The sequence below is a fragment of the Chenopodium album genome, chromosome 2 (assembly GCF_948465745.1).
Source record: "Chenopodium album chromosome 2, dcCheAlbu1.1, whole genome shotgun sequence".
NCBI classification, from domain to species: domain Eukaryota; kingdom Viridiplantae; phylum Streptophyta; class Magnoliopsida; order Caryophyllales; family Amaranthaceae; genus Chenopodium; species Chenopodium album.
In genome coordinates this window covers 32,112,401-32,136,488 of record NC_137835.1, presented here as the reverse complement: position 1 = coordinate 32,136,488, position 24,088 = coordinate 32,112,401, and the positions used below count along the sequence as shown (strand labels likewise).

Genomic DNA, 24,088 nt, shown 5'->3' with positions numbered 1-24,088 from the left:
TGCCATTTGTCTATCTCATCTGAAAAGGATGCAACACAAGATACCGCCTCCAAGGGATCTTTTTCAAGAGCTTGGGGCTTATTAGAATAATTTACAACCACATTAACACTGAAACATTTCTCCTCAGTCATTGAGCTTTTAGGGGCATTAAAAACTCCATTATTCAGATTAAAAACAACTTTATCGTCCCCTACTGATAGTGTTAGCTTACCACTTCTTACATCTATGACTGCTCCTGCAGTGTTAAGGAATGGTCTACCCAAAATAATTGGGGTTTGCATATCCTCAGCCATATCAAGAACAACAAAATCTACAGGTATATAAAATTTACCTACTCTAACGGGGACATCCTCTTAAACACCTAAGGGGTATTTGAAAGAACGGTCGGCCATTTGTAGAGTTATATTGGTAGCTTTTAACTTACCCATATTCAACTTGGAACACACAGATAATGGCAAGACGCTAACACTTGCACCCAAATCACATAATGCATTATCAATCAAGAGATTGCCAATATGACAAGGGATAGAAAAACTACCCGGATCTTTTAACTTAGGTGGAGACTTATTTTGAAGTACGGCACTACACTCTGCAGTGAAAGCTACTGTCTCTACCTCACTAATAGACCTTTTTCTCGTCAAAATTTCTTTCATAAATTTTGCATATGAGGGGATTTGTATGATCAATTCAGTAAAGGGAACTGTTACCTTCAAATCCTTAACCACCTCCAGGAACTTACCAAACTACTTATCCAAGTTTGTCTTCAATTGACGATTGGGGAAAGGAAGTTTGATGATTGGCTTTGGAGCATTCTTATTCTTGTCTGGAGTAGCCACCTTCTATGGAGTTGTACCCTGCAATGTAGAATTAGATATGTTAGTATTATCCTTTAGCCCTGCAGGGCTATCAACTACATTGTCTAGTTTAATGGAATCAAGATTAGCATTATTTGATAAAACAGGTTCATCAACTCTGGGCATAGAGGGCCCTTCATAGTTTGAACCACTCCTTAGAGTAATTGCACATGCTTGATCCGTAGGCCTAGTCGGCTGTGCCGGCAGGGCTCCCTGTTGGCGTGCTTGTAGAGTAGCGGAGAGTTGCGCAATTTGATTATCTACAATTTTATTATGCGCTAGAATTTGATCAATTGTCGCATCTCTACTCTCCATGTGCTTTTTCATATTGACCAACATTGCTCTAATTTCCGCCAAAGAAGGGTCGGAAGATGAGGAGGTTTGTTGTGGTTGGTTCTTCTAGCTAGCATTGGGATGATAATATTTCTGCTGCTGTTGCTGTGGCGCCTGTGGTTCTTGTGGTGGTGGATTTTGAACATTAGTGCTCCGGTAGGAAAGGTATGGATGATTCCGATACCCAGGATTGTAAGTATTGGAGTATGGGTTATTCTGCCTATAAGCTTGGAAGGCATTAACTTGCTCCACGAAACTCCTGCAATCCTGCTCCCAATGACCTACAATACCACAATTTTCACAGAAAGCCTCATTAGAATTATTATTAATCGCAGAAACATTGGCTACATTAGCAGTACTCAGATTATCTAATTTTTGGCAAATAGAGGTTAGTTGAGCTTGCAAAAAGGATACAGAGTCGACACTATGCTTCCCCTTGTTAGAAAATCCTCTAGGATTCCCATATTGGGAATTGTGTATCGCCATATCTTCAATAACCTGACCTGCATCATCAACATTAAGATTCATAAATCTCCCACTAGCTGCAGAGTCTAAAATTATTCTAGAAGAATTTCCAATGCCGTTATAAAAGGCTTGGATCAACTGCCATTGCGCTAAATTATGGTGAGGGCATTCTCTTTGTAAGTCCTTGAACCTCTCCCAAGCCTCCTATAAAGACTCATCGGCTTCTTGGGAAAAGTTCTGAATCGCACTCCGTAGTACTGCTGTTCTCTCTGCAAGATAATACTTGTTATAGAAATTCAAAACAAGAGTTTCCCAGTCAGTTATACCAAGTGTAGTTCTATTTAAGCCATTAAACCACAATTTAGCTTTTCCAGTTAAAGAGAAGGGAAAGAGAGTCTCCCTGATTTGGTCTTGAGTGACCCCGGCTTGCCTGATGGTGTTGCAATATTGACAATAGTCGGCAATGTGAAGATTTGGGTCTTCACCCTTTGCTCCACTGAATTGCTTCCTCACTATCATCGTTATAAATTGAGGTTTAATTTCAAATTGAACCCCATCAAGAGCCGGAGTAGGGGTGAGATGTGGAAAATCCGTAAGCTTTGGTTGTGAATAATCACTAAGCTTCTTTGGAGCCGTCATCTCTGATTCTGCGTCTGATGATGCCTCTAAATCGCTAGAATCAGTTGGAGGATCACGGTGATTATTATTATTATCACTAGAATCTGCAAGGATTTGCTTGTAGAGATTTTTCTGTCTATGGAAGGAACGTTCGATCTCAGGATCGAATGGGATGTAACCTGATCTGGAACACCTGGGCATAAACAAAAACTAGAAGCAAATATGAGATTTGTCTCAGAGAACTAACGCTCTCTGAGACAAAAAGGGAAATAATCTAGACTACAAAAACAATCAGAAATAAAAATAGAACCGTTTCCCCGGCAACGGCGCCAAATTTTGACAGGGTAAAGTCGTATCCCCTAATCAAAAATAATTACCTAAATCACTAACTAAGGTAGATAGGGAAGTAGGGTCGATCTCCACAGGGAAACAAGTCTTTTTACTCCTAATTAATTATTATAATCTAAACTATTTAAGTAACCAATATTTATAATTAAGTAAAAGACTAAACTACTAAGGTTGAGAATGGGAAGAAAACAATATATGAAAAGATCTAGGGCATAGGTTCACCAATAAATAATATTCCAAGGTAAAACATAGTAATCAATCATTGACATGGCATAAATAACATGATTAACAGGCTCTCGCAATTTATTAATCAACATAGATCTAACAGGCTCTCGCAATTTACTAGATCTAAGTCCTTATTGAAAATAGCCTTTAATATCAAAATAACATCTGCTCGATTCATCAATTTAATATTGCTATACTTTTACAAGCCGCAATTGTAAAACATTAAAACAATCCAATAAAAAACTATCATGCAATACCAATAATCAATAATAGTCAATCATCAATGCATCAATTAACCGGATTGTAAAGGGCTCTCGCTACGTATTACAAGCACACAATTAATTTATCGGTATTAAATCTCATCTCTCGAATCTTGACTTAACCATTCATAAATTAACTTGCCTATTGAAACTAGACCTAAATATTAATTCTCATCTCTCCATTCTTGAATCAATATTGTCAAACTCATGCTTAAAAGATAGGCTTAATCTAGTCACAGAGTATTAAATCAATCAATAGGAAATTAATCTAGCACTGATAATCAACAACAATAATTTACCCCTTCATATTATTTATTAGATCCCCATAAACCCTAGAAATTAAACTACTCACACATATTAAAAATTAAATTAATCAAAGTAATAAAATAAATCATGATGAAAGGAATAAAATAAATAACTACGATTAAGGGAAAAGAAATCGTTACCAAAATAAATCTGGAATTAATGAAAGAATTAAGAACAAAGGTTTAGAGAGAGTTTAAGAGAGAGAATACTAAGTAGAGAGAGAAAATCTAAGAAAGAGGAGTACTAAAATCGTATTACGGAGGAGTATTTATACTCCGTACAAAATCCTAAATTAAAGCAAATTAAAACGACGCTAATCGTCTCCTAAAAATACACGCGCCCGATCGGGCGAGGGCCGGGCGCGTCACCGGGCGCGTCACCGGGCGCCAGCCATAGCTTCTCCCGCCCGGCCGGGCGCACCTTCGGGCGCCAGCCTCTTTGGCTGGGCGGCTCATTTGGGCCACTATTTGGACTTCGATTGGGCTCCAATTCTTCGGGCCAATCTGGGTTTCCTCTTTGGGTCTTGAATACTCGGTCCAAATGCCCCGGTATCACCTATACCGAGCCCTTAATCACCGGTTCGATGTCTCTAACCGGCCCTGGGCTATTGAATCTGGTCGTGCTTCTCCAATGCTCGTGATTGCTCCAAAATATCTCGGGAAAATACTCCAAAAGCATAAATCCCTGCAAAAGTCAACCAAATCTACGAAAACACTAGAAAGCACCAATTAGTAATAAAAGTGGCTCTAAAGAGCCAAAAACACTACTAATTATGATCAAAGGACGGGGGTAAAATACTATATAAAATAGACACATCAGCCATGTCGCGGTAGTATTTTTCAGGGTTTTTATCTTTTTAGGGTTCCGTGTGTTCCCTCTGTTCATTTTCCTTATAAATACCCTCTCATTTCTGTTGTTCGGGGCATCAATTAATTCTCTCTTCTCTATTCTATGCTCTAGCCTAAACACTATCCTACCTTATTCTTTTAAAATACCTTCTTTAAGCACTCCAAGGAGTCCGTACTTTACTCGAGATTCTGTCCTTAAACCAGGGCGTGAAAGGTAGAACTGTTTGAGGGTTTGGCCCCAAATCAACTCTATTTAATTTGATTTTAATTATTGTTTTATTTATTTCCTTGAAGTTACTAACTCGTTTATTGTTTTATAGTTGCAAGCAAGCTTAATCAAAGTAAGAATTATGTTCCGTTTACTTCTATTATTTTTTTAACGATTTTATAATGTTGGATTATTGTTAAATTGCTTCCAATATTAATGTTAATTCTATTGTTATTATGATCACCATATTGCATGTTTAAAGGGAATATGTAATTGAAAATCACGCTTAATAAGATAATTTGGACAATCGGTTTAGGTTTCTTTTTAATCTTGTTATTTAATCAAGTGATATTTTAGAATTATGTGTTGCATTAATATTCAACCAATTTAACTTAATAATATTTTGTAGCAAATTGAATCTTTGTTTGCATGCCTTTGAGATCGCAAGAATCACTTTTTACTATAAGAATCGAGTAGAGGCCAATAAAGGTGAATGTGACTCCATGATTCACTTCGTATTATCATCCCCGATCCTCCTTTCGTGGTTCCGAACCATATGGAGTAAGTAATCTCACGGGTCAGTTGTTGTTGCCTTTCGTTGTCCCTTAATCGTGGTTGCCTTAAATGATCCGTTAACGGTTTACAAGTTCCTTAAAAACTTGTTGGCGGCTCCCTACTTTTTCTTGTCCCTAATCGTATTATGTCAATTCCCACTTCCTATGAGTGCCAAGCATATTCACACATGCTTTAACGTAGGCGCACTTCAAACGACTCCTACAAGTACCAAAAAACTTATTTTCTCCGTTAAATGTTAATTGTTAATTGCAACAAAGGGGGTGTGCACGGAACCCAAGGTAAAATTTCTTAACCATGATTAATGAAAAGTAAGGGTATGTACTTAATATTAAATCAACAAAAACAACCACCACAATTAAACAGAACCACCAAGCACCAACACGAAACCATAAACCACCACGAACCTAGAAACCACCCATGAACCCACCATCACGAACCTAGAAACCACCACCCACGAACCTAGAAACCACCACCACGAACCCAATCTATTTCCTAGCTTACACACGCGAACCCAAATCTACCACGAAGCCACCACCTAACTTACCCATGCGAACCCACCATCACAAACCCACGAACATACCACCTAGCTTACCCACGCGAACCCACATAGTACCACCACAAACCCACACACCCACCATCTAGCTTCCCACTCGAACCACCACCACTAACCCACGAACCCACCACCTAGCTTACCCACACGAAACCAAATCCACAATCCACCACCTAACCCACAAAACCACCACCCACGAAGCACTTGCGCAACCCCCAAAACCCATATCTGAAATTGAATAACTAAAAGGTGATCTTCTTCATCAATTGATGAGAATAGTTGAAGGAGGGGAGAGAAATATAATTGGGAAAATGAGAGATGAAGATGGAGAATGAAGGAGGATAGAGAAAGATAATGAGAAATGGGGATGAATCTGATTTTAATTAAGTTATATTGGGATTATAATGATTTGTAATTTTGTATAGTATTATGTGTTAATAATTTTTAAGTGATGGTATATTCGTCATTTCGGTAAAGAAAACTTACCAAAAAAGGAAAGAAATTTTTTTTGTTGCAATTAAAGCTTAACATCCAAATATAGTAATTGTTGCAATTAACAAATAATGGAGGAAGAATATTAAATTGAAGTTTATTATATATGCTTTTTTTTAGGAATTTCACTATATTCTATTTAAGCCTTTTATATAATTGAACAATGAAGATGTGTTTATGTCCAAAAAAAAAAAAAAAAAAAATGGTAATCCGTACCACTCCCTCCATTTCTAAATACGGTTTCCAATTGACTTTCGACGATCTCCAAGACGTGTATTAAAGCGTTTATATTTCTATTTTCATACACGTAAATATTAAAACTTGATATTAGTAAAATATAAAATGTGGGAATCCTACAAGATCCCAACTATAATTTCTTATAAAGTAACAAGAATTTATGGTCATAGCCTTCAAATTTTGACTCAAATAAGTCAAATGAAAACTATATTTAGAAACAGAGGGAATATATTTTTTTCCGTGCAAATTAAGGGTTAATTACCAAAAAAATATGTTGCTCGCCAAAAAAAATAAATAAATAAAATAAAATAAAATAAAATAAATCATTTGCCAAGATATTCATTAACATTTTTGAACAGAATCACATGCCAAAACTTCTGACTACACAAGCAGAGCTAGCAACTACAAGAGCAGCAAATATTGGAGGCACAAAAAGATCAATCTTTGAACGTTGAAAGTACTTCGCCGGCAAGCAAACGACATCCGATGGAAGGTCTACCGGTACCCTTAAGCTACCTTCTGATTTACAAGCAGTTGAAAACGGTGATGTTGGTGTTATAGCCCATATAAAGGTAGTTTCCGGGGTTAAGGCCGCCACCGCCACAGTCACCGTGAGAAGGAGTGTCCACACTCCAGCATATATTATCATTGGACGACGCCACAAGCTCAAGAATTGTGAAAGAGTAGAGGTGATCAAGAGGGAAATAGACATTGTTTTAGGAAGTTATGTTAGAGGAAATATGACTTAAGATGAGGAATAATGATATTGAATTGAAGGAGCATAAATATAAGGTTTTATTGTGTAAACTATATAGTATATGGTTGTATTAGTTTAGTTGCTTAACTAATTCAAAACAGAATAAATAGATGGTGTAATTTGAGGAAATACTAGTTTGTACAAAGTAGTTTGTATTGGTGGAATTGGAAGATGACGTTACGTTATAGAATTGAATATTAGGTTGGTCGGGTTTGTTGATCAACTGCTCACTGTACTACTGTGTTTTCTACCGACTTGTACGCTGACACGTGGCCATCAAAGCTCAGCTCGTCGTGTACATAGTAATTGTCATTTAAAGTCAATGTTCGGAAAGTTGACTTTCTCACCGGAAAATGGAGCATATATGCTAACTTTTATAATTTTTGTTTTGTAACAAGCAAAAAGATCAGAAATGAAGAGGGATAGGGGAGACAAACAGAATGCTCGAGGAGTAATAAGTGCGTTGTCACAATTTTTCCTTAAAAAAGTAAATCATATTGTAAATAACTTGATATTTTTGTAATCATGTAGAAATTAACTTCCAAAATTATCCCCCAATACATGTGATTTTAGTCATTTTACACAAAATTACATAAAATGCCATTGTAATATGCACTATTCACCCTATAACTGTTACTTGTAAGTCGTGATATTACCTCCGTTAACTTTTAGTTGCAACTTTGGGGTATCATTTATGAGATAAAAAATATTCCCAAGTTAAAACTAAAAGTTAACGGAGAACAAAAAATACATTTGGACTATAAATTTAAACACAATGTTCAATAACTATGCCTTTATGAAGATGAGAGCAATGAATATATGTATTATAAAGGGGACATTTTTCATCAGGGAGTATGAACTATACAAGAGATGAAATTTATATTTGCATCAGCAAATTGTACAGGTTACTGAAGATGAGAAGAGAAGCCTACAAGGCTTTTACAACTTTTTGGGTGAGGATAAAAAATGTACTCAAAGAAATGCAGAGTGCAGTAAGCATAATTGCAGCCATCATATGCAGTGATATGTAAGGTGTCAGGAAGAAGATAACTGCGATGGAAAGGCTCTGCCAAACCTTCAACTGTGCAAATGCTCCCTCCTGTAATCAATTTCATTAGAATTTACAGGAATTTAAACAACAAAATAGGTTTTAGTATCATTCAATCGGCCCAAGGGAAAAACTATGTGGATTTACTTAACAGAAATAAGCAAGTAAGAAAAAGCTAAGCCCTATCCATATATTTCTTAAAGCACTTTGTTAAGAAAAGATACTTATCTCATCTTAGTTGACACATTTCATTAAGTGCATTTGCCAATCCATGCTTGTGTGAGCATAGGGATAACATGTTTGTGTGGGTGGTGGTATGGTTGTGCCTTACACAATGGTTAGATGGTGGTGGTTTGGTGATGAAAAGGGCAGGTTGGTGTTGGGATGGTGGTTGAATGGTGGTAGGACAAGCTAAAGGGGTGGACATGGTGGTTAGGAAAGAAAAAGTGGTACAATTTTGGTACCAAAATATCAAGCAATCACAATTTTGTACCAAAATTATTTCCTCGGTCCCCGATTGATAGTCACTTATGTCATTTTTGGGCACCCCAAATGTTAGTCACATTTGCTTTTTTCAAGTACCATTAATATTATTTTTTTACCAAAATTCACTAACATTTGCAAAAATATTTGTGCAAATTTAACTTTCCAATGTAAATTTTACTTTCCCACGTACTTAAATTACTTTATCTCTCCACTTTTTTGCATACCCAATGTAAATTTACTTTTTCAATGTACTTTTTTAATTCTCCTTAATTCCCGTGATTTTTCTTCGAAAGTGACTATCAATCGGGGGCGGAGGGAGTAATATTTATTGTACCAATTTTTTCGTAACAAAATATGTGGTTTTTGTACCAAAATTTTTCGGTACCAAAATTGTACTTTTTGAGATTTGGTAAATACCTCACGTGAGGCATTGCGACCGACTCTAGAGGAAGAAATTTTTTTCTATAAACATATGCACAGTGCAGTACATAATATCAGATATGCTGGTATGAATATTCCACTAATATAACTTCAACCTGAGACAAAACATCTACCAACATGAACTAGGAATATACAGAGAACTATGAGGCTCATATTGGTATATTATTGGTCATTTGAAGCCAATTGCAAAAGATATACTTTCCAATAATAGAGAAAAACATTTACCATGTCATGTTTGAAGAGCATTCCCAATAGAGCATTGATTTGTGTCATCATCACACCATCACCAATGCCCAATGCTGCGGCCATTAAGAGTGGATAAACCATCCCAAGAACTCCACTACTTGTGCTGAATTGTTGTATACATGAAGTGTCAGATATTATAATAGATCAATAGAACAGATATCTATACAAGTAGGACATTTACCTATACTTAAGAAGAATCCAAAGCAATACAACAGCATGAGCTGAAGATCCACCCACAATTATCCAAGTAACTGAAGAAACACTGGAAGTAAGCCGACCAGCAACAAGAGAACACTGAATAAAAGTTAAACATACGCTTAGTCGCTCAGTGATCCACACCACAATTGATAGAGTATGTTACCACAGTTAGCTTACCAAATCACAGTGGTACACGTAAATTCAAATATCAGAAGTCAATAAATTTTGCCAAAATCATGTCATATGCAGTAAGATATAATAGGAAATAGGAATATGGTACTGAAAGATTTGGTTGTATAAAATAATCTTTATGTTCTAAAATCACATAATGCTACTAGAATACATCTATCTCAAAATTAATCTGCTTTTTGTTCAAAATAGTAGAGAAAAATCATTCAGATGGCAGTATGCTGAGTAGACTCTCAATAAAAGTTTCCCTTGGAAGTATTTTCTAGAAGGATATACATATCATAGCAATAAGCAATATATGCAATGAAAAACAATAATAATGTGAAACATGGACATTTTGTGATCCTTGACTTAAAATTCAGTATTCGGCTTCTGATGGTGTTCAAAAGACATTGGACAATGCAACTTCTTTCAAAGGACTTACAAATTTACAATAGTTAAAGTATCAAATAGAGCAGAAAAATTATGTAATTCTGCTTTGTTGTAATAATAATAAGGAAACATTCGCAAAAATAATCCCAACTTTGCTCCGTCCGCCCAAAATAATCCCAACTTTGGATTATTTTTTAATAATCCCAACTTTGGATTATTTTTTAATAATCCCAACTTTGGATTATTTTTTAATAATCCCAACTTTATACTTCATCCGCTCAAAACAGTCTCATGTGACCGGTAACCTATTGAACATGTAATTTTTTTTTTAAGGTTTAATGCACACATGTCCTCACGTGATTGGTAAAAAAAAAATTAAAAAAAAAAACCACCAATTCAATCCCCCGTACTGCCAAGCCACCCCCTCCGGTAGGCGCCACCCTGTCCCCCTCCCCTTGCCTGCGCCGGACCCAGCTTCCCACGGTCGCCGGTGCCGCCCCTACCCCTCTCCCGCGCGTCAGCCCTCCCCCTTCCCCTTAAACCACCATCTCAAATAGAAAAATATATCCCAAAAGAAAAATATATCCCTAGATTGAAAATCCGATCAAAATTATTATTCAATCAATGCCCATTTCCTACGTTGCGATTTTCATTACTACGGTAACATTTGATTTTTTAATCTAGAGAAGGGTTTTTAGGCTGTTTCGTGGGGGCTTTGGGGTGAGGGGATGATGGTTTAACGGGAAAGGGGAGAATGGTCCGAGCGGCGCCGGCGTAAGGGAGGGGGGAGGTGATTGGGCAGCGGCCGGTGCCTGGGACTTGCGGTGGCTGGGTTGAAGGCTGATGTTTAATTTTTTTTTTCTTTTTCTTTTTATTTTTTTAAACCTATAGTAGGATGACACGTGTCCGGTAATTTGAAATAACAAGTTAGATGCCTGGTTGGGACTGTTTTGAGCAAATGGAGTATAAAGTTAGGATTATTAAAAAATAATTCAAAGTTGGCATTATTTAGGGAAGATGGAACAAAATTGGGATTATTTCTGTCAACCTAACAATAATCATAAAGAAAAAGATGTTACCCAATGGGAATTAAAGAGTTCATTATCAGCATGATCTAGTTCATTTCAATGTGACCAGCTTAGTTATCACTTTACATGCAAGCAATCTTTTGTTACTCATATGACTTTACAAGGCTACAACCCTAGCACCAAGTACATTAGAGTCAAATAAAGCTTACAAACAATTCCCCCTTTCAAAGTTTCAATCACAAACTAATTGGGGAAAATACACTCAAAAGCCTGTCCTTCTTTTGCAGTTCAGGGATTAGTTTGCGATTCGACAGAAAATATCTAAGAATTATCTGCAAAAGTTTGATGATAATGATAAACTTACAACTTGTCAGGTTAAGTCATACTAAAATTGGGTAGGAGTTGAAATGTCAAGGACAATTACAAGTTGCAACTGCCAATTTCTATCCCATTGCAATTACAAATTACAACTGCCAAAGTCAGTGGAGATCCACAAGTGTATAGCCTTCTGGAAATCAATATGAAATGACAAATACAAATTATTTTTGTTTTCACACACCCACACACACACAAAGGAAAACAATGCTGAAGGATTGGTAGTAACTTCATGTACTACACAGCAATGTCAAGCCCAAAAGGCAGTGCCATTTCCAATTATGAACAACAAAATATAGGCATCATGTAAAATAATGCGACAAGTTTAGTAACTTCAAATGATTATATTCGATCCCAATCTACAGACAGGATATTCAAACTATATCTAAGTTGAAGTTCTGGCCTCATGGTGTGCAGCATACATGAATAATTTTAGTGTCAAAACACTATTAAAAAATAAATTTAAAAAAAAAAAACAGATGCAGATTGTAAGAACTTACAATAGCATCAGCAGCCCCGTAGATCGCCATTGAACCACCTATACCAGACTCTCCAAGAGCAGGCTTTACAATTTTCTTGGTGAACTCAGCCCTAAGAAGTTTAACATGAAAGTGACTATAATCACAATGCAATTAGGATGAAAACAAAATTAGAATGCTAGCATACTTACCAAACAAATGCTTGCTGTAATCCAGAATATGCAAAAAGGGGGATTATCAACAGAATGCGAATATCAAACAATGGTTTAATAACTGTTTTTGCAATAGAGACCACGTAAGCAAAGCAGTTGATGGAAGATTCTTTAGGTTGCTCTTCAAATGCGCCATCTCTTGAATTCAAAAAGCACATTAATATGCAACCAAGGGTCAAGATGCAAAGGAATACAAAGAACAACAGCTTGGTACAACTACCACTACTATCTCCCTCCTGCAATAAATAAAATATATTATTACAAAGAACTATGTCACAGCAGCTATGAAGATTAAAAAAATAATACAAGATCGCCAATATATTTTACTTGCCAGAATAAAGTCAAAATGGAGCTAACATGACATGTACCACATATATTGGGTACATCAAGTGTAACTGAAAAGGGATGAAGTTGACAACTAGGTCATCAATGATAAGCCTAAGATGATTTTAGGCTAAACCAGGGTGGTACCAATGCCTTCTATACAAACACTCTTTACATGTTCAACGGAAAAAATTTCAGATGACGAAATTTATACAAAAGAAATAAAGAAAGAAGCTAAAGTGTGGAGAACTAGGAGTCCTCTGATAAAAGAATACTTAACTTGACTTCCTAGCACAACTTTTGCAAGCATACATAATATATAGTTCTTGATATCCTTTTTTGATGATGCAACATACCTCAACTCTATAAGAAACTCCCTTACTTATGAAAGTCGAGAAGCATAGAATTTTACATATTTATTGCTTTATCATGTGGGTCGAAAAGCATAAATGATTCAATAACATGCTTTCAGTACAAAGCCCTTTTTCTCCACAAATGAATATGACGAAGACATGAAATTACGTTAAATCCACAATTTGACTTACACCCCATTACCTCAAAATAAAATAGAAGTGAAAACAGACATATGGAAGTCACTAGGAATAAATAAAACAAATTTCTTTTACTCTTTTGTATATCATTCATCCAATATGTAAGCGATCATAGTGCACTACACAACTTGTGCTAATTCGTTTTCAGACACGCTTTAAGTTTTTTACAATTTAACCAATTCACCTTAATCTTGTCATTACTAGTTACTACAGCCGAATACCACCTCTGGCCCCCTCCCAAGTTCATGTTGACATAAAATAAATATCTAAAATAAAAAAAGTTCCAGTGAGATGTTTGCCGTGGCAATGTATATATCAGTCCATAGATTGTCTTTTAACTATGGCAGATAAGAATATCTAATTTATACATTACACTTTGTATTTGACAATACACAACCAGCACCTCATGCATAGGACCTCATGCCATTTATAAATGAAATAACAACAAAATGCATAAGTTTTTATTGACTTTTACCACCTTTTAAAAACCCATTTTTCTATTACCTTAAATAGTTTAATTATATTTTCTTTAGTATTTTACCACCTCAAAATAAAAGGAAATTTTAATTTTTACCACCTCCAAAAAAACCTTTTTTATGGAGGTGGTAAAATAAAACTTTTTTTTATGGATATGGTAAAAGCAAATAAGTGGTTTTTTTGGAGGTGGTAAAAATCAAAATAACCAAAATAAAATTTCTTTTATTTATTCCACCATCAAACAAATTCCATCCATGAACCTCTTATTGGCCCACACAATTTCATTTCTCCATTATTTACCACAATCTTTATACATTCCTATATACTTTTTCAACCTCCAAAAACTCACTCCTCAATTTTTTTACAGAATCTAACTGTTACCTCTCTAACACTATTGTTCCACATCAGAAGAAAAAAAAAAGAAGCGAAGAGAGGTAGAGGTGGAGGAGATGGAGATAGAGATAGAAATGGAAGCTGCAAGAATGAATGAGGGAACTATATATATACATATATATATATATATGAAGGGGAAATGGAACATGGTGGACCCCTCTTAACAAATTTATGGATAGAATTTGTTAAGTGGTGGTAAAACCAAAAGAAAACTTTTTTTTAAGGGTGGTAAAAAAAACACAAATTTTTTAAAGATAGTAAAACACGAAAAATAGTTTTCTAGATGGTGAAAAAAAGAAATAGAATCCATATCCATATCCATATTATTAAACATTACCAAAAGACTTTATTTTAGTTAGAGACCTCAATCTAGGAAATGAAGCTTTGTAACTTAGTACTCATTCCATTTCACTTTGTTAGTCCCATTTGGAATCAATTACTTAAAATAAGAAAAGGAGGAATCTTAGTAATTTGGAATTTGATTGCAACTTTGTAATTAATGTTTTGTCTTTTCTTGTTTTATTTATGGTTATTAGCTATAATTAATTGCCTTTTATAAATTTGATTGGAAAATTTGTCATATCAGCAATCCACTAGCACATACATTAACCAATCAAAATTATTTGATTCTTTAAACACCCAATTAGATTAATTATTCGTGGATTATGAAAATTATCCACCTTATAATAATGTTAGGAAATATTCAATATGGGTACATCATTTTGAAACGCCCAAAATAGTATATGGGACTAACAAAATGAAACGGAGGGAGTAACACTTACTTTTCCATCTTTCAAGAGAAAGAGAGCCAAAAGATTTCCAATAACCTGAAAACAAAGCAAATATAGTATAAAAAACAATAATCTAATTGTTTTTGCAAATATACCAGTAAAACAACATATGTTGATGGCCACAATAAACAAGATTTAAGAAGAAGAAAAAAAAAAACACACACCTGATGTGTTGCATAAATCCCCCAAAACTCTCCATTGAAGTTACCAATTACAGTTCCCTCGTGTAAATTGCAATCTCTGGCATGACTGCGTGCAGTGGAAGTTAAATATGTTCCCTGGCAGCCAATACTAATATCAGAGAACAATCTGAAAGTTTCTCACTCGTCAATCAGTCAAGGAAGCAAAGTAAATAAATCTCCAAATATTATTTCCAATCAGACTTCAGCAAGCAAATTGAAAAGTAGGGGAGAGCCATATAGTGGTTGAAAGTTAGTTAAAAAAATTAAATTTTGAAAGTGGTTTGAGAGGGAAAGTAAGAGAAACTAAGAAAGTGCAGGATTAGTAAAATGATGGATAAAGAAAAAGTAGTAAGAGAAATGGGGCAAAATTTTACAAGGGAAGGCAGGACTTTTCCATAGCGAGTTCAAGAAATTTTATATAGGAACAAGACAGGGGAGTAATACAGTGAGACACATTGATTAGTTTTCATGCATGAGTACCTGCCCAACCCATATTATTGAAGCACAGAATCCCATATATACAGAGGCAGGGACCATTGTGTACCTGCATATGTAATCCGTAGAATTCAAAATTATGGATAAGTTCTGAATACAAAATAAGATTAGATTTTCATTGTATAAGGTGTCAAAATTAAGATTGCAGGATCTAAGATATGTGCTCACCTCAAACTTAACAATTGTTAGTGCAGTTTAGGATTACCATACAATTGTACATTCAACATGATATTGCTCTTTGTTGATGATAATAAATATTATATCATAAAACACTGCTTACCTAACTTTTTACATAATTCAGCCATCAATAAATTATGAAGAAAAAATAATCACAATTCACTTACCACTATTAATTACTTTTTCCTAATTCTACCATTCTACAAAGTCAAGTGTCTTAAATACTAATTAGAAATTGCAAAGTACAGCAATTAATCCTTCAATTCGAACTTTTAAATCACATCACATTTCACATATTACACACTTATTTTGGGCCATAGATAGACCCAATTATTTTCTTTTAAAAAGAGCTCCTCTTTTCAGGGAGGCACGACATTTACGGAGAAACGTAGCAAGAATTTTATGCATTAAGAACTATTTCCCATATTTGAGCAACAGGTTCATCTTTGAGGGAGATAATCATATTGTTATCTTTCTTATCAACAGACAAGAAAACATCCCATGAGCAGATAGCAAACGCCGTAAATGGAAGTTATAAGAGCACTAACCAGTTTGTTCAGTGTGAATCAGGGGGAAAAAAGGCCACTAGATCGAAGACCAACATTAATACACGGATTCTAGGAACAACAAAAACACCGGCAGAGTTTATTACTAAAGCTGTATAAAGCTCATAATTGCACCACAACATTATAGGATGAAATAATCTAAAAATTACTGGAATAGGAAAGATCTTCCAAACTTGTATTTTCTCCTATCTCAAGGGAGCCCTCGTTTATCTTCATGATAAACAAAAATCGTATATCTAGTGCCATTTTTGTATGCATAGATTCATAATAAAGGCTCCATAAAGAGATGCTACACATGCTATCAAGCAAACTAGAGAACAGTGCCACTGACTGCACATAGTTGAGTTATTAGACTAGTATAGGAGTACAAAGTTGAAATAGCAATAATTAAGGAGCTGTAAACAACCAAAACATGGAAACCAAGAGTAGAACTTACCAATTTGGCATCATATTTGCAGCTGTAAATAACCAATACCCAGTAGTTCCAAGGAGCAGAGCACTCTTTGATCCCAATTTTCGAACAAACAATGAGGCGAAAAACGAAAATACCATGAATGATACATACAAAATCCCCAATGATATTGTACCCAGATCACCTTCCTGATAAACAGAAAAAATTCAGCAAAAAAATTTTAAATTTGGGCACAATACAAACGCCCAATTACTCAAATTATAATTAATTATGTGCCAAACAATCAATTAATCACAAAATTTAAAAGCAATTACAAAAAATCATGCGAAATTCAAATGATTGATTATTCAAAATAATGCTGAAGTTAATGAAATGAAACTCACATCGTTGACCGTACTCTCTAAATTCTGAACAGCACCATAAGCCGAGAAAACGAGCAAGAAAGCTAAGCTGAGTATATGAACATCTCTTGAATGAGTTTTAGGGTGATAAATCGACGCATTTTGATCAACCAAAGGTAAGTTTTCATCAGGAGAAGTTATAGACCCCATTTTATATTGAAATTGCAAATTCCAGCAAACGCTAGAAATTGAGCAATTCAAGTAAGGAAATCCTTGAGATGAAATGTTGAATACTAGTAGCTAGATCATGGACGCTTCAAATGAGTGATTATGAACTCACAAAGGATTTTAGAAATCAAACATATGAAGTACGGAGTACTTCGTTTCGTAAAGACTTTAAAGAGGAAGCCTTGTGTACGAACCCAAGAAAAATCGACACTTCTTCCGTTTCAAGTTCATACAGTTTTTTTAGTCACGTTTTTTAATGCACAATTTCAACCACTTAGGGAGCATTTGGTTCACATAATTAAGGTATAAGGTATGGGTTTAGAATGGTTTAAACCCATACCTTATGCTTTTTTTATGATTTTAAAGAGTTTCAAACCATACCACAAACCCCCAAGGTATGGGGTTTAGAAACCTTGGGGGGAGGTGGGTTTGGCTCATTCCCATACTTTTAGGTATGAAATAAAATAAAAAAATTACATTTCATAAGCGTACCAAACATATGGTATTAAGAATCAAGTTCCAAACCCATACCACTATGATTTCATTCCTGATTCCAACTCCATACCAGTTTGCGAACCAAACACCCCCTTATATTTATAACGTTAGGTTTTTCACCATATACCCATACCCCTAATTTTTTTGTTTATTTACCATATACCCATGAAATTTTTCAAATTTATGCTCTTGAGTTGTTACAAAAATTAACCATATACCTTAATGACAAAAAGATGAGTGAAATTTGATTGATTATGTATCGAAACCACCTTAGATCTCTCTCTCCATCTCCGAAACCACTCCTCTCATTTGTCCAATCCTTGAAACTATTCCAAATCCCTATAATCATATACGTATGATTGATTTTGAGGATGAGAAAGAGAAATTTGGGATGGTTTGTGGGTGGGAAAAAGAAATGTAGGTGATTTCGAAGGTAAAAGAATGTAATTAGGGTAGTTTCGTGTCATAATTAACTCTAACTAGGTTACATTTTTTGTTATTTCAAATATGATAAATTTTCATTCACCAACTATGTTAAGTTGAAAAATATATATTCATGATTTTTTTTTTACTATAAATAATCATTATACATTAAAAAGTAATTAATAATATAGAAATTTATTTATACAAAGATATGGTTAGATATTTATGTTTATAAATATATTATTCTACAATTTTTTTTCCAAAATTTTGAAAGTAAATATTTTGCTAATATTTTCTATCAATTTTTAAAATAATAAAAAATTAAATATACTAATGACACACCAGAAGATGACACGTGTCATTGCTGGTGTGTTGTCTTTTAGTATATTGTTATTAATCATAGATAAAGTTAACAATCATTAGTCATCAAGGGTATATGGTGTATTTTTGTGAAAACTTGAGGGTATATGATGAATTTTAAAAAGTTCATGGGTTATGGTGAATAAACAAAAAAACTCATTGACATTTTTTTAATTACCGATAAGCAAAAGTTATGAAAAGTTAACATTTTGAAAATATATATTGTAACAAATTTAACAAGATCCTAAATATATTTTTTATTACGTATAAAGCACAAAACACGGCAGAAGGGGGAGTGTGTGAATAGCGCTAAAGTCAAAACGTGTCAACTAAAGAAAAAAAACAGGTAATTTTGTTTTATAAATTTTAGGAAAATTTGTCTAGAACCACACGCTACAAATACTTTTTTGTCTAAAATCACCCACTTAAAATTTTATTGCACAAAACCACCCAAATTAAATTTTTTGTTGTCAATGACCACCTGACTCAACATTCCAGCATTGACCATAAACTCCGGCGTTGACTTGGGGCATGTGACATCTATCCACGTGACTTTTAATTACCATCCACCAAACCACATTACCATCATAATTGACCCAGCCATTGTCACAACTGCTACAACCACCCCAAAAACCTAGCAAATTCCATCTCCTGGATCCACCCCTTAACCAAAAACCAACCCAAAAACCCAACTACCCAGCCACGAAACGCAGCCACCTCCACCAATCACGAAAAGTCAAAAACCCGACCACCTCCACCACCTAAATCCACCCCTTCTCTAGATCTTAGCCCACCAACCAAAAACCCACCATAGCCGCTCTTCTCCTTTTACCCAAATTAACCCACACCACTTTGAAAACCTACCCCATAACTTGTAACCCTACACCTTGCCTTGAAAACACAGACCACTACCTTAGCTATCCTCACACTAAACCCCCAAAACCAACCGCACAACCTTGTTATTGAAATAAAAAAAAAAATTTAGGGATTATTAAAGGATGTTGTTACTATTCAACAATGGATGATAATAATTTCATAACTCAAGAGCTAACAATGGAGCTTGAACATAACGGAGGAGAAGAGAGAACGGAGAAAGGAGAGAGAAGAAAAGAATAGGCGGAATGCAAAAATTCGAAGGATAATAAAAAGAAAGGGGTGAGGGGGTCATTAAAAGTCACATGCAAGTCATGTGGTCGAGGTCAACGCCGGAGTTGATGGTCAATGTCGGAATTTAGAGTCAGGTGGTCAATAACAACAAAAATTAAAAATTGGGTGGTCTTGGACAACAATTTTTAAGTGAGTAGTTTTAGACACAAAAAAAAAAAAAAAAAAAAAAAAAAAAAAAAAAAAAAAAAAGTATTTAGTGAGTGGTTTTAGACAAAATTTTCTAAATTTTATATTTTCTCTCCTTCAATTCTCTCAACTACTTTTGCATTTTACAATTTTTCATACTTTCACCTACCCCACATCTCCATATTTTATTAGTTCGTCCGTCCCTTAATACAAAGTCTCTTTCTCTTTATTATGTGAGTAATAAATGCTATATAGAAGCTTTGTATTAAGGGACGGATGGAGTACTTTCTTCCATTTCTCATAAAACTCCGCGCATGGAGCAATGAAGAAAGTATGTAAAAACGGAGGGAATAATAAGGAAATTTTGAATTTTAACACCACAAAAAATGGATTTTAACACTACAAAAAAAAACTTTTATTTGAACACCACTTAAAAAATTTGAAATTACCACCACTTAATGATTTCCGTCGCGTAAATTACACTAGTAGAAAATTACAAAAGGCCACCGGTTCAAACCCCCATTGGGCCACTATAGGGAATATTTCAAGCATTATCCCTAGATTGAACCCCACAGTGATCATACACTAAAGTACGGTAGCGTCCAAAGGGAAGGAAGATAGAGCAAAAAAGTCGCCAACAAGTTTTAGGAACTTGTAAACCGTTCACGAGGTGAAGGTTACACCTCTTAACGATCCAGGAGATCGTCACCTACTCACCTCCAATAGGTTTGGAATCATGACTGGTAGTTCGGGGATGAAGGTACAAAACCAACCTAAAAGAGATTGAATCTTCCCTAATAATAGGCCTCTACTTTATTCTGATCGTATTCATGTGCGCTTTCTGACTTACATGCAATCAATAGAATTAACCCTAAACCTGTTTATCTATGTTGGTTGAATATTAATGCACAAATAAGACTATTATTAGCGATCACTTGAATTATAATCAAATTAACCCTAAACAAGATTATTAATTATCTTATTAACCGTGATTATATGTACCAATTCCTTTTAAACATGCATAAAAGGTGTGATCAAGCAATAACAATAAAATAAATATCAAGCAACATAATCATCATAATAAAATTATAATCATAAATCATAAATAAATTATAACAATTATAACAATAGTAATCATAATCATAATAATCATGTTAAAGCATAATAATAGCAAGATCCTAGGCATGATACTAACAAGATTAATAACAAACCCTAGCATGTCACTAAGAAATAAAAATCAAAGCTTTAACCCTAACATGATACTAACATGCTATTAGGAAAGAAAATAGGAAGCATCATAAAAATCATAATTGTCATATTTGATAATATAAATTATAGTTGTTACCCTAAACATGATAATAGGAAGATCAAAATGCCCTAACATGACATTCGGAATCATAATAACAACCTAGACATGATTTCTAAATCATAATATCAATAAATCAATTAAAGCACTTACTTGGATGCCTCGTACCTCTTTTTAATAACAAAATACACGCGTTAGTAACTTCAAGGAAAATATAAACAAACAATTAAATTAAATAATTGAAATAAAGATTTGGAACCAAACCCTCAGAAATTAAAACCTTTCACGTCTAGGGCGAAGGCAACTTCGAATTTGGCTAGGTGCTTCTTGGTCTTGTGAATGCGGAATTTTGTATGCAAAAGCTAGAGAGAGGGAAGAGAAATCTTGAAAGCTAGAGAGAATAAGAAAAATAATTGTTGTTGATGGAAATTGATGATTAAAAACAGAATTTTAGGAGGCTATTTATAGAGAAAATCAGCCAAACGGATAGAAAAACGAATCAGAGTTTCGACGAGAATAAAACACGATTAGCGCTAGACGCTAAACATTAGCGCCAGGTGCTAAGGCTAGCGCTAGGCGCTAATCCCTATCGTCAGGCGCTAGAAATTATTTTCACGCATTTTCTTAATTCTGATAAAATTTAGCCGTACAGAAGGGCAAAATTGTATTTTCCTTAAAAACACTCTTTTATTCTGATTAAAACTCCAAAAAGTCAACCAAAGTCAATTTATCAATGCTAATTGAATTAGGAATGAAAAGAATCTTCTAGAAGGATCTAGAAGACTAAAATCAATTCTAATTGCATTAGGAATGATAAATCCATATTAGGCCCTCCTCTAGATCATTGGGCCGCATATAAGTATCAAATCGGGCCCAATTTAGTAATTTGGCCATAACTTCCTCATTATTCTTCGGAATTGGGCTTATATTATATCGTTGGAAAGCTCTTTTCAAGCCCCATCAAACTACACCATTATTGGACCCTTTCTATGGAACAAACCAAACTGGATTGGCCGTTTTCTTTAAATAGGTTTTCAAAAACAGAGAGAAGAGAAAAGAAATAAAAACTATCAGCAACACTAGATTTTCCACACTTTCATTTCATTCGATTATGATTCGATGCGAAAGGTACTCATCACCGGGTTTGGTTTTGGGGAGACACAAATGGGTGTCTACAGAAGCCCCCATTTTGACTGAGTTTGGAGAAACGCAAGTTTCGAAAACAAAAGTCAAAGTATCGACAGGGACGGAGAATGATTCAAAACGTTCTACGATCCTAAACCATTCTTGTAACGCCGATACCTGCAAAACTAGCATTAGTTAAAACAGATAAAAGAGTTAAGAAACGCGTATCTTGCACCGTCGAGTACACGTCTCTGAAAGTAACCGATTTGTTGCTGCATTTGCATTGTTGTATCGTTTCTGATAACCTTCCGCAAGCCAGGGGATGCCATCCCGCTGTTTGTTTTGACGACATCCTATAAGCTAGAGAATGCCGCCTGAAGGCTGCTACGCTTGTAACTGCCTCCAATTCTGCCATGATAGACTTCCGCAAGCTAGAGAACCCCATCGAAGATTGCTTCGCTTGAAACCACCTTCAGTTTTTTGTGACAACTCTCTGCAAGCTAGGGAACGCTGTTGAAGATATCCTCGCCTGAAGCTATCCTCATTTGTTGCGATAATATTCCGAGGAAAATTACCGATGACCAACGCTTGTCGATTTTTAAAAGCTCGCTTGAACTTTGCTTCCACTATGCCAGTACGTCATCGCTTTTGCTGCTTTTGAACCTGTATGTCGGTGCCTTCTGAATTATGAACCAGTATGTCGGTGCCTTTGCCGTATAAACCATTGTGTCAGTGCTTTTGATGGGCCAATGCTTAGGCGCTTTAAGCTAAGTGAGACGATCATTCATCAGGTCGATCACTTTATGCAATTGTAATCAAGCCGATTACTAAATCATGTCAAATTGCTTAGAGGGGATAACTGGCATGCCAAGGAACCCAAAATTTCGTAAGGGGTCAAAATAAATAAGTGGCTGAACATTCTGTCACCGCTGAAATTCTGTTGGCGCCACATATTTGGCTTTAGCGCCAGGCGCTGGAATTAGCGCTAGGCGCTAAACCTTACCGTCTAGCGCCAAGGCCTGTCGCTTAGCGCTAGAGTCGGGATTTCCGTGTATATCCCTTTCTTCGTCATTTCCGTTGCTGCTGCTCATTTTTGCTCGAAAATCGTCGGCGAAACTCAATTCACTTGTTCTTGCTCGTTTCTCAACCAAATTCGCTCAAATTTGTTGCAAATCAAAGCTTATTTCATCCATTTTCCTGATCTATGTAAGTTTTCTCCAAACTCACCCCGGTTTTGATAAATTTTGCACATATTTGTTCACGAATTTCTTGAAAATTCGGAACTTAAAATGCTTAATTCACTTTGTTTGTCAAATTTTATGCCATGAAATTTCTTGATTATGTTTATATATTGCCTTGGGAGTAATTTGAGACTTGTTTGACTCAATTTGGTGAAGAAAAGAACAAATCACCATTGTTGGACCTCTTGAGGTCGGGAAGACAATGTAGCTTGTTATTGGATTTCTTGCTAGAAATTCTTGTCCAATTTGTCACAATAATTATCATAGTATTGCAAGAAATTGTTTGGATGCTTGAAAGATGTCGTGTATGCTCAATTTGAAATTGTGCTTTGTTTTAGTACTACGTACTCTGTTTTTTGCGAACATAGTATCATGCGGCTAGGCAAACCTTAGATACTATAGAACCTTAATTTATGATGATTTTGCACAATATAGAATGGCTAGACAACGAGGTTCGGGTTCACGGTCCCAAGACACGCGACGGGAGCATGAGCCCGTAGAGGAGGACGCCGACCCGTCCACTTCTCTTGGTCCCCTCCCTGAGTGGGATGATCGGACTCTATACTTCTCCCTCGTCCACCGTATTTCTGAGAGGGTGCGCCGTGGGATCACGGTTGGTAGGACACGCTACCACTGCTCAGGCTACGACACACTGGGCGACCTGTACAAGATGTATATTAGTGTCGACGGATAGGCGAGACTTCTCTGGGAGTCTTGCGGGTTGACCGCACTGTTTGAGACCTCGGAGGCCATGATT

General features: G+C 35.5%; 2 protein-coding genes and 1 non-coding gene across 3 annotated transcripts; 1 reads left to right on the top strand and 2 right to left on the bottom strand.

Moving 5' to 3' along the window:
- Nucleotides 1–1,803: 1,803 nt before the first annotated feature.
- LOC145607518 (small nucleolar RNA R71) lies at nucleotides 1,804–1,910 on the top strand. The gene has a single exon (XR_014105575.1). It is a non-coding gene; the product is annotated as a small nucleolar RNA R71 (small nucleolar RNA).
- A 4,771-nt stretch (nucleotides 1,911–6,681) lies between these two features.
- LOC145571228 (uncharacterized) lies at nucleotides 6,682–7,032 on the bottom strand. The gene has a single exon (XM_081630298.1). The coding sequence runs from the start codon at nucleotides 7,030–7,032 to the stop codon at nucleotides 6,682–6,684; it is 351 nt and encodes a 116-aa protein (XP_081486424.1).
- An 848-nt stretch (nucleotides 7,033–7,880) lies between these two features.
- LOC145585049 (UNC93-like protein 3) lies at nucleotides 7,881–17,281 on the bottom strand. Its single transcript, XM_081641805.1, has 10 exons — nucleotides 16,903–17,281; nucleotides 16,544–16,707; nucleotides 15,350–15,413; nucleotides 14,852–14,965; nucleotides 14,679–14,723; nucleotides 12,131–12,387; nucleotides 11,961–12,051; nucleotides 9,480–9,592; nucleotides 9,278–9,401; nucleotides 7,881–8,176 (listed from the first exon to the last, which is right to left on the bottom strand). The coding sequence occupies exons 1-10, from the start codon at nucleotides 17,068–17,070 to the stop codon at nucleotides 8,006–8,008; spliced, it is 1,311 nt and encodes a 436-aa protein (XP_081497931.1). The 5' UTR covers nucleotides 17,071–17,281; the 3' UTR covers nucleotides 7,881–8,005.
- Nucleotides 17,282–24,088: the final 6,807 nt, after the last annotated feature.